Source organism: Ictidomys tridecemlineatus, chromosome 2 (assembly GCF_052094955.1).
Source record: "Ictidomys tridecemlineatus isolate mIctTri1 chromosome 2, mIctTri1.hap1, whole genome shotgun sequence".
NCBI classification, from domain to species: Eukaryota; Metazoa; Chordata; class Mammalia; order Rodentia; family Sciuridae; genus Ictidomys; species Ictidomys tridecemlineatus.
In genome coordinates, this window is record NC_135478.1 from 126,474,127 (window position 1) to 126,489,649 (window position 15,523).

Here is a 15,523-nt window from a genome sequence, read left to right on the forward strand (position 1 = left end):
GATCTGATAATCAGAGGAAACATTCTGCTTTTGATTTGGGGGGAATTGGCTTATCTTACTTAGCATGGTATTCTCTAGCCCATCCATTTACCTGCAAATGCTATGATTTCATTCTTCTTTAAGGCTGAGTAATATTCCATTGTGTATATGTACTTCATTTTCTTTATCCATTCATCTGTCAAAGAGCATCTTGGTTGGTTCCACTGTTTACCTATTGTGAATTGATCTATAATTATGTTTTCAAAAGTAGCATTTAAAATACTTAAAAGAACTTGGAGAGTTTTACTGTCCAGTACTGCAGCCACTAAGGCACTTCAATGTCACTTCACTGCCTTCTGTCTTACCAAATTTCTGATAAGAATCCCACAGTCCTTTAAATGATTCCATGTTTGTCAGTAAAGTATCATTTCCTTCTGGTTGTCTTCATCTGTTTTCCTTCATCCTCGGTTTGTAAGTACTCTTGTTGTGTCTAGGCATGGACTTCTTTGGGTTTTTTCCTATTGAGGTTTGCTAAGTTGTTTAAGTCTGTAGATTCATGTCTTTCATCACATTTGAAAAATTGAACCATACTTTCTTTCTGTGTTGTACTCTATCCTCTCATTTTACATCTCTGATGACATTAATGCTAGCCCATCCCATAGTTTCCTAAAGCTGTATTCATGAAAAATTACAAGAACAGCAGTAGCAACAACAAACTTTCTTCTCTCCATTGTTTTCTTGGATTAAACTCTGTTGACGGATCATCCTGGGCACTGTACACATGGTGGCTCTCAGGGCCACGGTCTTGCTTTCACTGATTACTAAGGCCTGCTTCTGTTCAGAGTCTGTGAAGATGGTTGTCACTTCTAGGTTTCTGGCTGCTACCTATAACCTCCTCTGAGGTGTGGACTTGCACAGACCCAAATATCCCACCCTCTCCCTAACTGCCCTGGGGGTTTCTAACTCTTTATTTGGGCACACTTTATTTTACAAAATTTGGTATCCCTAGAACCCCCAAAAGGGCAATTGCACATGAGTGTACTTGACTATTATGTCAGTAGCCATCCTGAGACTGTTTAGCATATCCAGTTCCCCAAGCCCATGTTCTGGCTCCCTGGGACCTCTGGCAGCATCCAGGAAGAGATTGATACAGAGACTGCATGGCATACAGTGAACCCAGCCACTGCTGCAAGCAGGCCCATCCTGCCCACTGGTCCACATCTTTCTTCCCTGAAGAGTCTATTGTGGAGATGATGCCACAGAACAGTGCGGAATCTCTAGTGCCTTTCCTGATATGTCTTCTCCAATGGCTACTACCCACCCTTTCTACACACCACAGGGAGAGGCCTGAAGACAGGCCAAAACAATTCACTCAAATGGAATCAATTCTACAGTGGCTCCAAGGGAGAACCTCTGCCTACACTAGGTCAAGGGGATCGAGTCCTTGTCTATATCAGGTCAAGCCAAGTGAGTCACCATCTAAACTGGCTCAAGGCACAGGAGTATCTACCCTGAATAGGAGAGGGAGGCAAAGTGGTCCAGGCCGTGGACTGGGCTCTTGCCCTTGCCCAGAGGCCTCCCTCTATGGGCCCCTGTCTTTTTTTAAACCTGATTTTTTTTTTCAATAAATCTTTGGAACAATCAATTTTTTTCAAATAACTTGTGAAAATACAAATTTATTTTTTAAAAAATATTTTAATGACAGCAGAATGCATTACAATTCTTATTCCATATATACAGCATAATTTTTCATATCTCTGGTTGTATATAAAGTATGTTGACACCAATTCGTGTCTTCATACATGTACTTTGAATAATGATGTCCCTCACATTCCACCATCCTTACTAACCTCTGCTCCCTCCCTTTCCCTACCACCTCTCTGATTATCTAGAGTTCGTCTATTCCTCCCATGCTCCCCCTCCCTACCCCACTATGAATCAGCTTCCTTATATCAGAGAAAATATTCAGCATTTGTTTTGGGGGGGATTGGCTAACTTCACTTAGCATTATCTTCTCCAACCCCCTCCACTTACCTGAAAATGCCATGATTTTATTCTCTTATTGCTGAGTAATATTCCATTGTGTATATATGCCACATTTTTTTAACCCTTCATCCACTGAAGGGCATCTAGGTTGGTTCCACAGTTTAGCTATTGTGAATTGTAGTGCTATAAACATTGATGTGGCTGTATCCCTATAGTATGCTGTTTTTAAGTCCTTTGGGTATAATCTGAGGAGAGGGATAGCTGGGTCAAATGGTGGTTCTATTCCCAGATTTCTAAGAAATATCCATATTGCTTTCCATATTGGCTGCACCAATTTGCAGTCCCACCAGCAGTGTATGAGTGTGTCGTTTTCCCCACATGGTCACCAACACTTATTGTTGTTTGCCTTCATAATGGCTGCCATTATGACTGGAGTGAGATGATATCTTAGAGTAGTTTTGATTTGCATTTCTCTAATTGCTAGAGATGATGAACATTTTTTCATATGTTTGTTGATTGATTGTATATCCTCTTTTGAGAAGTGTCTGTTCAGGTCCTCGGCCCATTTGTTGATTGGGTTATTTGTTTTTTTGGTGCTTAGCTTTTTTGAGTTCTTTGTATACCTTAGAGATTGGTGCTCTTTCTGATGTGTGAGGGGTAAAGATTTACTCCCAGGATGTAGGCTCTCTGTTCAACCTCACAGATTGTTTCTTTTGCTGAGAAGAAACTTTTTAATTTGAATCCTTCATCTAACAGAAGAAAAAGGAGGCCCTAATCTTCATCATGTGGGATTAGGCCCCAACTTCCTTAGTAAAACTCCTATAGCACAAGAAAACAGAAATTTATTAAAAGTCATGTCTGCTATCCCAGAGAAGAGCAGGGCAGGGGAAAGTGTCCCAGGGAAAAGAGTCTCTGATGTCTCTGGCAGGTGGGGGCAGAGGAAAGTCCTGGTGGATCCAGATGGCTCCTGGCCGGAATCCACAGAGAAGCCTGAGCCAGCTGGCATGCCTCACTCCTACAGCTGTTTGAGTCCACTTCCTGACTGATGCCCTAGCCATGTCAGGATGCTTAGAGCTCGGGGTTTTCAGGCTGTCCATTGGTCTGTCTCTCACGTGTGCAGATTCACTGAAGCTACTCTGTTTTGGAACCTAGGAGGGTGTCTGTGTCCTCCCATTGGAGCCACTCTTCTGGAGTGGAGCCCAGGAAAGCACTGCACACAGCAGCAGAGTTATTCAGGCAGGTCGTAATCCTCCTAGTGACCCCTCTCCAGCCCCAGGTTCTCTCATGGGACTGTCCCTTCGAGGTCCCCTGGGAGGCCAAGCTGCCACCTTCTGCTATCCGCCTATGAGGGTTGGGCCTCATGCCATTGGTGCCCAGGGTCCTGCTGGGAGGCCAGGCTAGAAGGGGGTATCTTCACATGGAGGAAGTGGAGAGGAATGGCAGGCACACTGGCTCGTGCATGCCCTTCTGCCCTCACGACTTGGCCTCCTCAGGCCACTGCTGCTTACAGGGCATGGGAAAGGCAGGCTCACTGGTGCCTTTGTTGGGGTGGACACTGGGATGATCCACTGTGGGGCCTGGGTGAGGCCCAGCCACCTGATGACATACAGGCTTTGCCCAGAGCATGCAGCCTGTCCTCTGGCTTCTCTGGTGTTGGAGGATGAGGTAGGTAGCCATGGCCTCATCGAATTGGCCATTTGCCAGAGACAACCAGTCATTATAGAGGTTGTAACCCATGTCAACATCATGGTCAGATGGCAGGGTCAGGCTGCTTGGGGAGTGGCTCTCTGGGACAACTGGGTTAAGAGTCCTCACCCTGGCTCAGCTACAGGTGTCCCATTACCTGCTCCAGGGTGGGCCTCTGCGTGGAGTCCACTGTCAGGATTTGCTGGATGAGGCTGCGTATTCCCTTGGATACATGTGGGGGAATATTGTAGCTTGCCTGCAAGATCCGCTCTGCAGCCCCTTAGTGGTGCTTGCCATGAGTGTCCTTTGCCCTGTGAGCATGAGTGACACCCAGGCTCCAGACATCTGTCAGGGTGCCTTTGAATCCCTTCCCCTGGATGACTTCAGGGGCGCAGTACAGGAGAGTGCCCCTGAATTCGTTCAGCCCAGGCATGAAGCTGGTCCTCAGGCCAAAGTCAATGAGCTTTAGTGACCCCTGGCATCCACCACAAAGTTCTCTGGCTTCAGGTCCAGGTGTGTGATGCCCTTCTCATGACAGTAGTACACAACATGCACCATCTCCCTGAACACTCTGCAGACTGTTTCCTCCGCTATGCCTCCATCCTTTGGGATGTGATACCATAGCTGTCCTCCATCTGCATGCTCTATAACAAGGCACATATTGTGGGTGGTCTCAATGACCTGAAAGAGCTGGATCACATTTTGGTGTTCCAGGGCCATCAACAAATCCCGTTCACACAGCACAGACTTGTTCCCCTCTTTCTGTCACCACCTTCCTAAAGTCCCCTTCCCAAATGGCCCTCAGGACACGATAATGGTCCGTGAGGCCTTCTCATAGCAGGAGCTGGGCCCCTGCACCACTACACTACTCTTGCTACTCTCTGCACATCCTAAACTGGAATATCCATGAATAATGCTAGCTTAAAAAAAAAAATACTGACAAACCCAAACAAAACATGAAAACCAACAACCAAAAATCAAAACACAAACCAGCCAAACAAACAAAAAAACCCAGATCAAAAAACCAACAGCAAACCACCACAAAAACCAACCACCAACCACCAAACACGCTAAGTATCTGGGAGTCCAGCAAGTCACTGCCAAGAGCTTCCAGTACTTCTGGACAAAAACTCACTCACAGCCACTCTCTTATATAGCTGGTGTTTGAGATTGTCTCACAGTGGCTCCTTGTGAAGTCAGAGCAAGAAATGACCCAGGTACCTCAGGTGTCATCTCATGTTGGGGCCTCCAGGACCTTTTTTGACTTTCATGATAAGAATAGGAAAGGACTCTGGAAGCTTTTTGTATCTGTGGGTCATGGAGACTGATATTTACATGTTTAGAGATTAAAACCAGTAGGATACTTCAATGGTTTTTTGAGTCTGAAAATCTGTAAGACCTTTCAACTTTCAAAGATCTCATCATATCTACACTCAAACTATTTAATTCCTCTTTCTTCCAACTCAGAATGATTGGGGTTCAAGGGATGGTAGCACTTCACTCATATTGTGATACTGTAACAAAATGCTCTGGTCCCTAAGACTCTTCCAGAGCTAGGCATTAACACCTATGGGATTGAGAGCGTAGGAGCATTCACCATCATTTAACCAGGTTCTCATCAGATTTCTTGCTAGGAACCTAGAATGTGAAAAGTGGTGGGTTGATATATTCAAAATGATAAGGGAGAAAATATGGAAACCGAGAATCCAAGAACCAGCAAAAGTGTCCTTCCCATTAGTGGAAGAAATGGAGGCATTCCCACATACCTGGGTCCCTTCCTGCTGCTGTAACAAAACACCTTAGACTAGGTAATTTATTAATAATAGAAATCCCCTTCCCACCTTTCTGGAAACTGACAAGTCCAAGATCAAAGGGGCTTGTTGCTATATTCTCACTTGATGGGAGGGCCAGAGGGTTGACCACATTCTCTCAAGTCCTGCATTTTGTTTTGTTTTGTGTTTTTTTGGACATACTGGCCATTGAACCCAGGGCCTCAGGCATGTCAAGAAACTGCTGTACAAAACTGAAGTACTTCCCTAGCCCCCCAGATTTCCTTTATTTTTTTGGAAGATGATGTCTCTCTAAGTTGCTCAGACTGGGCTTCAATGTGTGATCCTCCTGCCTCGTGTCACGAGTTGAGAGTCCATGTATGTTGAATGCCCCAGTGGCTGGAGGAGAAGGGGGCCTGGAGACATGTCCTGGAGGGATGCTTCGTCCCTATGATCTCTGCTCCATCTTCTCTCTGCCCCTGCCTGTACCTCTTTGCTGCCCTGAAATGAGCAGCTTTCTTCTACTGGGGAGTCAGCCATCTTTAGTCTGAGACCTCTGAACCTGGGATCCCCAGCTAATTTTTTTCTCCTCTATGTTGTTCTTGTTGGATGTCTTGGCCACAGCAATGGAAAAGCTCATTAAAACACCATCATAAGCCACCATGCCCAGCTTGACATATGTACTGTGTGTGTGTGTGTGTGTGTGTGTGTGTGTGTGTGTGTGTGTGTGTGTGTGTTATGTGTATGTGCTGGGAAGTGAATCAGTCCTTGTGCATGCTGGAGAAGCACTCTTAAGGTTCACGTCACATCCCTGTGGTTGGAGCCTCATGGCCTAACCACCTGCTCAAGGCCCACCGCTCAATGCCATTAAATTGAGGCTCAACAGGAATTTTGGAGACAAATACATTCCAACCACAGCACCCCATAAACAAGAGCCCAAGGAGTTGGTCCCTACTAGATGTGCCCTGTGTGAGGGGAGTCCTTCAGGTTGACCTGAAGGACACCAGATTAGGAACTCAGATCTCCATGAAGGCAGAAATATTTCTGGTAAAGCCTATTCATGAGAATTTTAAAAGCTAGTGCCACTTTTGTTTTCTACAACATATAAGAGAATAATGTAGCAGAAAACCCCAACTATATTCTGTAGTATTGAACACATAGTGCATACACATGTCATATTGTGACATCAGCAGCAGCAGCATTCTCTACACTACTGAAGTTGCCCTGCTGCAGATTTGCATCAGAGTGGTGTCCCTTTCCCATGTTAAATGGAATCCCCAATGGGAAGCACAAAGAAATACCTATAGACATACACAAAGTGAGAGATACAAGAATTAAAATGTTTCAGCACAAACATAAACAAAACAGGAGAGAAGGTAGTCATGTATAGACATAAGTCACAATGAATCAAATCTTGCCCTACTCTCCTTATCAGGAAGCAAGCCACGCCAAACCAAGAGTCTACCCGCTCTCCATATAAGGACACTAGCCAGGCTGAATCTTGAGCTCACCCAAGCCCCTTATGACCCCCCATCATAGGTAATTATATCATAATAATGCCACTTCTAAAAATAAAAGGCTTTACCCTTAAGTGTGGAGTTTTGAACCTACACGTATCTTTTGGAAGTGAAGGACCAAGTATTAATCCATAACCTTGCCTGGTCCTACCTATCAGAGAGTTTTTACCAATAGGTGTTGACTTTTTTCATATAATTATTTTATATCGATCCATATCATCATAAGTCTTTCTTGGTTTGTCCATGAAGTGCCTATGTAGGGACATTTGTACCTACATTCATGATGGACTGGAGTCTGTCAGTTTGGGGTTTGTTCATGGCTTTAGTCTGGAACCGTCTTTTCTGGTTTCATGGCTGGGTAATACCAGCTTCATGAAATAAATTGTAACAAATGTTTATATAAATTGGTATTAATCTTTCTTCAAATGTGTGGCACAATTCTCCAGTGATATCACCTATATACCTAAAGATCTTTGTGGAGCTTTTCTCATTAGGAACTTAATTTTCTTGATAGTTATCCAGCCACCTAAAGGTTCCTGTTGTGGTAGTTCCCGCTTCTCCAGAAATTGTCCACTTCATCCGTATTTTACGGGTTTGTACAGTATCACTGATGTTAAGTCTTCATGTTTGTTTTTTTTCCTTATGCTGGTTTTGGGTTGATTTTGATCCTTATTTTCTGTTTCTGAGTGTGGAAGTTTAGAGTATTGATTTGAGAACTTTTTTTTTGCTATGAATCTCTCTCTAAGCAGTGTTTTCATTGCATCCACAAACTTGATATGATGTATTTTAATTGTTGTTCAGTTCCAGATATCTTCTCAGTTTTTCCCTTCAATAGTCAAAACATCTTAAAAAGAGAAAAATAGCCTCTTCCATTTACCCATATATTTGTTTTTTTCCCCCTCTATATCCCTGATGCCCACATTTCCTTCCAGTGTCATTATGAAGGACCAAGTATTATTTTTGTAACAATTTTTCTGGCTCTTAGCTTTGTTTTATATGAAGATGTATTTATTTTTCTTTCCTTTCTGAAGAATATTTTTGATATATGGGATTTTGGTTTCCCTAGTGACTGGCTGTACTACAGGACAATAATTTTGCTACTAAGTACTTGCCAAGTGGCTGGTTGAAATTGAAATATATTGTTAGAGTAAAATAGGCACCAAATCTGGCACTGAAAGAAAAAATATATATATATGTGGAAATAAATAAAATTAAACTTGAAGTATGTAACTAAAATTATTTCTTTTTACTTTTTAAATGTTACTTCAAGGAGATTTTAAACTATGTGTGGCTCCTGTTGTATTAGACATCACTGTGTACCTTTGTCAACACAGGCACATTTACAAATGGGTTGGGGAAGTTAAGCATGTGTGACTGTCACTTCCTCTGTCTTCCCAGGCTTCTTGCCTTTAGTTTGTCCAGTCACGAATTCTGAAATCACAGTGTTGTTGGACTGATTGTCATCAGCAAATTGAATCACTACCTGAAAGCAACATCATTTTCCTCTCATTCTTTTTTATTAATTTAACTACTTCAGAAACAAACATGACCCAGTGTGCTATGAATAGATCTTATAAATCTTGTGAATTTCAGATTCACTTTCTCAGCCAATGAAAACAAAATATCAAAAAAACCCTCTATTTCTCCTGGTGCTAATTGGACAGGATGGTTCCCTGCTGTCATTTTTGCAAGGAGCTGGATGAGCCAAGAGCAGGACACTAGCAGGGCCTGTGCCCTGTGCCCCCTCCGCTGGATGGTGGCCTCTGCTTGTACCCTGGAGTAGACCCCAGAAATGGACCCCAAGAGGCAAGGGAGTGGACCCCAGAAGGCAGCTCCATCTCTGAGAAGAGTGGCTTGAAACCCCTCAGTGCTGTTCTCTGTCCCTCATATCCTATGCAGCAGTGGCTTGAACTTTATCACCTTCTCCGCAGTCACTGACTGTGAGAAAATAGCTCTGGCAATGTTTATTCAGTGTGTGCAGCCTGATAGCAAAATGCCTGCCCTGTGTTTGTTTGATTTATTTTCTTGATCTTCAGCCATTTAAAAAATAAACAAAACTGTCAACAAGAAATATATCTGAAGATTGGGTGTAGGTTAGGGGTGGGGAAGAAGCCTAGGAGAGGAACGTCTGTGCCCATTTGCTTTACTCCTACCAACAGAGATGGTGCTTTTTGCCCATTGTTGACTTTGAAGACACATGCTTAAGGCTTCCCTGCTGAGCCCACAGGGAGCTTCCCTTCAAACTCAGTGATTAAGTGCATGAATCTGGTAGTTTTTCAAAGAAGGTGGAATAATTATAATCTATGAGCAACCCTTTGGGAAAAAGAAGATGAAAATGAGGAAGAAGAACAAATATCACTAATCTCTTTCTCTGCAAATCTTGAGTTGAAAAGCAAAATAGATATGTTTCCTCTGACTTTGGCTTTGGCTAGATAATCTATTCACACAGAAGCCCAGGACCCAGAACATAGCAGCCCCTGAATTGCGTCAACAGAAGAACAAGTTGCAGAAGCAGTTGACAGGGTATGTCTGCCCTCCCTCAGATATACCAGGGGTTTGGCAGACTCCAGAGGAACACCAGTCAAGGCCCTGTCTCAACTCAGACTCTCCTTCACTCCACAGTGCACCTAGGACTGTTGCTTCTGGCACATGTCTACTCTCTTCTGAGACAAGCAGGGCCCAGAGACTAAGACCCACAGCAGAATGCCAAGGAGCAAGGCCAAGGCCATGGTAGAATGAGAATGTGTCATCAAGGCCTGGGACTGAGCAGTACCATCCCTAGACAAGCCTGTGAAGGGACAGGGCAGTAAAGAGTAATACAGACACAAGGGGACAGGGCTAAGCTTGAGTCCTCATACTTGGACAAGAGAGCTTGACTCCAGTGTGCTATGAATAGATCTTATAAATCTTGTGAATTTCAGATTCACTTTCTCAGCCAATGAAAACAAAATATCAAAAAACCCTCTATTTTTCCTGGTACTAATTGGACAGGATGGTTCCCTGCTGTCATTTTGCAGGGAGCTGGGTGAAGGAAGGGAAGAAAGTAGCTCAGATCTCCAAGTCTTTGGAACTTAGCTACTGATGCTTTCTGTGGAGCAGCTGCAGCCAAGCCTGGGTAGGAAAATGTTAAAGGCCTGAGACAGCTCTGGTCTGCTGCTGTCTTCTCACAATGGTGGTCAGATTAATAGCTATGTATTGGCATCATGGGGCTCACAGTAAGGAAACAAGGTCCTGTAGACTGTGCATGGTATAAAAAAAAAGTAAACTCCATTGTAAAAAAAAGAAGAAGAAGAATTATTGTTAACTGGAGAATAAAAATGTTATTTAAAATTTTGCTCACTAAAAATACTTTATCACTCAAACCGTTTTTTACTAAAATGAGTATAATTCCAAAGTAAAAGGACAAAACATTTACCCTGATTCTATCGTTTTTAGTAATCATACTGTTTGGTTTGTTGATGTCTGGATTTTTTATCCCACCCTTGTCCACAGGCATATGACATATATGTTTTTTTCAACATGGGATTGAACTCAGAGGAGCCCTACCACTGAGCTATGTCCCCATCCCTTATATATTTTTATTTTGAGACAGAGCCTGGCTAAGTTGTTGAGGCTGACCTCAAACTTGTGACCCTCCTGCTACAGCCTCCTGAGTAGCTGGGATTACAGGTATTTACCACTATACCCAGTGGCATGTGCTATTTTTACATCATTGTAATTATCCTACATATAGTTAAAAGTCTTTTAATTTATTTACAAAAGGTGCTAGATGACACAGAGGTCTGTATTTCTACATAGGCTTCATGATTTGTCAGTTACGGATTTTTAAGACTTTTACAACATGCAGTGATTTAGACAGTTTTCCCTGCTGCTGGACATTTTAGAATTCTTCACATAAATACAATGACTACTGCTGTGTTTATATTTTTCCTTCTTTTGGATTGTTTTCTGAAGGTAAATTGTTAAAACAGAGACTTAACACACCAAAGTTGCTACAAAGATAAAGTGATTTTTGTTCTGTATTTTGGTGTATATTTCTACATTTTTTTCCAGTTAAAACCAGTAAAAAGTGTGTATGTCTCATTTTTATTGCAACTTTATCAGCCCCAGATGGTATATTTTCACTAGTTTTAATGTTTTCAAAAGCAATGTAATTTTTATTTTAAATTTGTTTTTAGTTCTTATTAATATTATTTTGTTCAGCTCCTCCTTGAGTGATATGATCACACATACCCTGAATAAAGGCAAATGCTTCAAAATAAAAGTATGTAATTAATTTTTTTTGGCTGGGCTTTCAGCATCCTAAATCAAGAGTAATCATTTTAAAAGTGCTCTGTTTTCCATTGCAAATATTGTTTTGTCCATCAATTTCCATATTTTCTTCTGATATGTATTTTATTAAATATTTAAATTTATTTATACCATCACATTCCATGCAAGAGAAAATGCTGTTATGAAATGCATTCAAATAATTAAAGTCTAAGGCCAAAGCAATGGGAAGGACAATTGTGCACCTCTTGTGGTCCTTATTAATTGGTCCACATGCACACACATCTCCGACCAGCCGCCTTTGTCTGGCTTGTCAGAGGACATTAGCTGAGACTGATTCTGAAGCCACTTCCTGGCTCCCAAATGGACATAGTCACTAAGAAAGAAAGAAAGACTCATTTATCAGAATAAAAACTTCACTGCGTAAGTGAGGATTGTGCAAGGCATATTTTATGCATCATTATCTGGGCCTGATTAGCAACGATGGAGATTGGTCCTCAATTTTAACAATCAGCGGAAAAGAACCTTCAGCTTTCACTAAAGAGAGACAATTGCCTTAGACATGTCTCTGTGTTTTCTGCACAATAGGAAAATAGAGGCAATAGCCCTTGCAAAGACAGCTCTCAAATTGTTTTGGCAGCAGTTGTCTCACGGATGCCATTGTCCCCTTGACGCAAATCAAGCACCACCCCGCTCTCCTGAGCAGGCGGGCTGACATCTTCTGGGACACTCTGAGCCACAGGGTGCTGTATTGTGCCTCTTGGCCTCAGACATGGCCAGGCCACCTGGTTGGCAAAGCCCAAGCTTTGGAGCAGGTACACCTAGCTCTGAATGCTGGTGTGACTTTGTGCAGGTCTCTGAGGCTCTCTGTATATACTTTCTTATCTGTACAATGATGATAACAACACTACCTATCTCATAAATTGCTTGTGAGGATTCTAATAGGATAATGCATACTAAAGAGGACTGTTCAGGGCTTGGCATGAGATGGTCACCTGCTCTGAAACAAAGGCTTGCCAGGCTATCTCCTCCTATTGGGTCTCAGAGGAGGCAATCAGAGAAGAGCATGAGAGGCAAGGATAGGAGCTCTTGTTACAGTGGCTACATGTTTGCTATCACCTTTGCCATTATCTTCATGTTCCCAGTGGCAGGCCAGGGAAGCACAGCTCTGTGGGTGGCATGATCAGCCCTCCCCCTTGTGAGGACAGCCCTCCTGTCCCCTCCATCACCTGCCCAGTGCAAGAATTAAGCCAGAATAAAAGCATGACAAAGGAACAGATCAAAGAATATATGAAAGCCCCTTATTATAGAGGAATGGCAAGTCTGTCCTTTTTCAGAATTTGGCAGGTGGGTCACCGCTAGGGACGGCATAGATGAAGGTATGAGCTTAAAAAGTTGACAGGGCTTCTGGAAACCACCCAAGGAGCTTGAAATGTCCTCCCCAAGGTTCTCTTGACAATGTGAGCTGCATGGCCATGCCCTGTGCCAGAGCCTACAGCCTTCATCACTGGGGCCCTGAGGGTCACTGAGAGAAAACCCAAGTGCTCAGGGACAGCTTAACACATAGGAATGAGCTGGACCAGCTCCTGGCTACCATATTACATGTGCATACTGGGGATTCATATTCCTACTCCTTATTACCGGGTGCTAGGTATAGGTGACTGCTGCTGGGTGACACAAGTATGCAAGCATATTCCATTGCACATGAACTTGTTTTGTGCAGCAGAATTTTTTTTAAATTTTTATTTTTTTTATTTCAGATTTTTATTTTTTTAATTTACATATGACAGCAGACTGTATTACAATTCTTATTACACACATAAAGTACAATTTTTCATATCTCTTATTGTGTACACAGTATATTTACACCGATTCATGTCTTCATACCTGTACTTTGGATAATAATGATCATCACATTCCACCATCACTAATAACCCCATAACTGCTCCCGCCCCTTCAACCCCTCTGCCCTATCTAGAGTTCATCTATTCCTCCCATGCTCCCGCTCCCTATCCCACTATGAATTAGCCTCCTTATATCAGAAAAAACATTCAGCATTTGGTTTTTTGGGATTGGCTAATTTCTTTTATTATTATTATTATTGTTTGTTCAAAACATTACATAGCTCTTGACATATAATATTTCATACATTTGATTCAAGTGGATTATGAACTCCCATTTTTACCCGGTATACAGATTGCAGAATCACATCAGTTACACATCCACGTTTTCACATACTGCCATACTAGTGTCTGTTGTATTCCGCTGCCTTTCCTATCCTCTACTATCCCCCTCCCCTCCCCTCCCCTCCCCTCTTCTCTCTCTACCCCATCTACTGTACTTCATTTCTCTCCCTTGTTTTTTTTCCCCTTTCCCCTCACTTCCTCTTATATGTAATTTTGTATAACCATGAGGTTCTCCTTCCATTTCCATGCAGTTTCCCTTCTCTCTCCCTTTCCCTCCCACTTTTCCTACTTATTTAATGTTGATCATCTTCTCATGCTCTTCCTGCTCTGTTCTTAGTTGCTCTCCTTATATCAAAGAAGACATTTGGCATTTGGTTTTTTTAGGGATTGGCTAGCTTCACTTAGCACAATCTGCTCTAGTGCCATCCATTTCCCTGCAAATGCCATGATTTTATCATTTTTTAGTGCTGAGTAATACTCCATTGTGTATAAATGCCACATTTTTTTATCCGTTCATCTATTGAAGGGCATCTAGGTTGGTTCCACAGTCTAGCTATTGTGAATTGTGCTGCTATGAACATCGATGTAGCAGTATCCCTATAGTACGCTCTTTTAAGGTCTTCAGGGAATATTCCGAGAAGGGGAATAGCTGGGTCAAATGGTGGTTCCATTCCCAGCTTTCCAAGGAATCTCCATACTGCTTTCCATATTGGCCGCACCAATTTGCAGTCCCACCAGCAATGTACAAGTGTACCCTTTTCCCCACATCCTCGCCAGCACTTGTTGTTGTTTGACTTCATAATGACTGCCAATCTTACTGGAGTGAGATGGTATCTTAGGGTGTTTTTGATTTGCATTTCTCTGACTGCTAGAGATGGTGAGCATTTTTTCATGTACTTGTTGATTGATTGTATGTCCTCCTCTGAGAAGTGTCTGTTCAGGTCCTTGGCCCATTTATTGATTGGGTTATTTGTTTTCTTATTATTTAATTTTTTGAGTTCTTTGTGTATTCTGGATACTAGGGCTCTATCTGAAGTGTGAGGAGTAAAAATTTGTTCCCAGGATGTAGGCTCCCTATTTACCTCTCTTATTGTTTCTCTTGCTGAGAAAAAACTCTTTAGTTTGAGCAAGTCCCATTTGTTGATTCTAGTTATTAACCCTTGTGCTATGGGTGTCCTATTAAGGAATTTGGAGCCCGACCCCACAGTATATAGATTGGAGCCAACTTTTTCTTCTATCAGACGCAGAGTCTCTGTTTTGATATCAAGCTCCTTGATCCATTTTGAGTTAACTTTAGTGCATGGCTAGAGAAAGGGATTCAGTTTCATTTTGTTGCATATAGATTTCCAGTTTTCCCAGCACCATGTGTTAAAGATGCTATCCTTTCTCCATTGTATGCTTTTAGCCCCTTTGTCAAATATAAGACAGTTATAATTTTGTGGATTGGTCTCTGTGTCCTCTACTCTGTACCATTGGTCCACCCGCCTGTTTTGGTACCAGTACCATGCTTTCTTTGTTACTTTTGCTCTGTAGTATAGTTTGAAGTCTGGTATCGCTATACCGCCTGATTTACTCTTCCTGCTTAGAATTGTGCAGCAGAATTTAAAATTGGACTTCGGGCTGCAGACTGAATGGCACTTTGTGTGGTTTGGGTATTGCTAACACTTTGGATTCACATGCACACACATACCCCAAATATACCAAATACCACATACAAACCACATCACATACAACACATTCACCCTGTATATGCACACATGCCACATACACATCTCCAATATACACATGCTCACATATACATATACATACCATACATATGAACATACACATCACTCACAAATACACAATATATCAGTAGTTCCAAGGGCAATGGTGGGCTAAGCAGTACGTGACTGCTTGAATTTGATGAACTGTCCCATTCTCAAATATTTCTAGAAAGGAGTTCATTAAATCAATACTGAGAGAAGTAAATAAGTGATTTTTCTTACTCTTTGGACTTCCCTAGATCTGAGAAAGCTATAATCGTCTTAAATAATGATGAAGAACTATTCATTACTGGACAATTCCATAAGACCTTGGCAGAACTTGATGAAGACCTAGAAGGTAAGAGCCACCAACCTACTATTTTGGT

At 42.2% G+C, this 15,523-nt stretch overlaps 1 protein-coding gene across 10 annotated transcripts in view; it reads left to right on the forward strand.

The window, feature by feature from the left end:
- The window catches only part of Cobl (cordon-bleu WH2 repeat protein), a 300,795-nt gene that overhangs the window by 263,091 nt on the left and 22,181 nt on the right, over positions 1–15,523 (forward strand). For all 10 annotated transcript variants that reach the window (XM_078039735.1, XM_078039734.1, XM_078039736.1 and 7 more), the window contains one exon: positions 15,398–15,495. In XM_078039735.1, the coding sequence (XP_077895861.1) occupies positions 15,398–15,495 (98 nt within the window). The remainder of the gene's footprint in view (positions 1–15,397; positions 15,496–15,523) is intronic.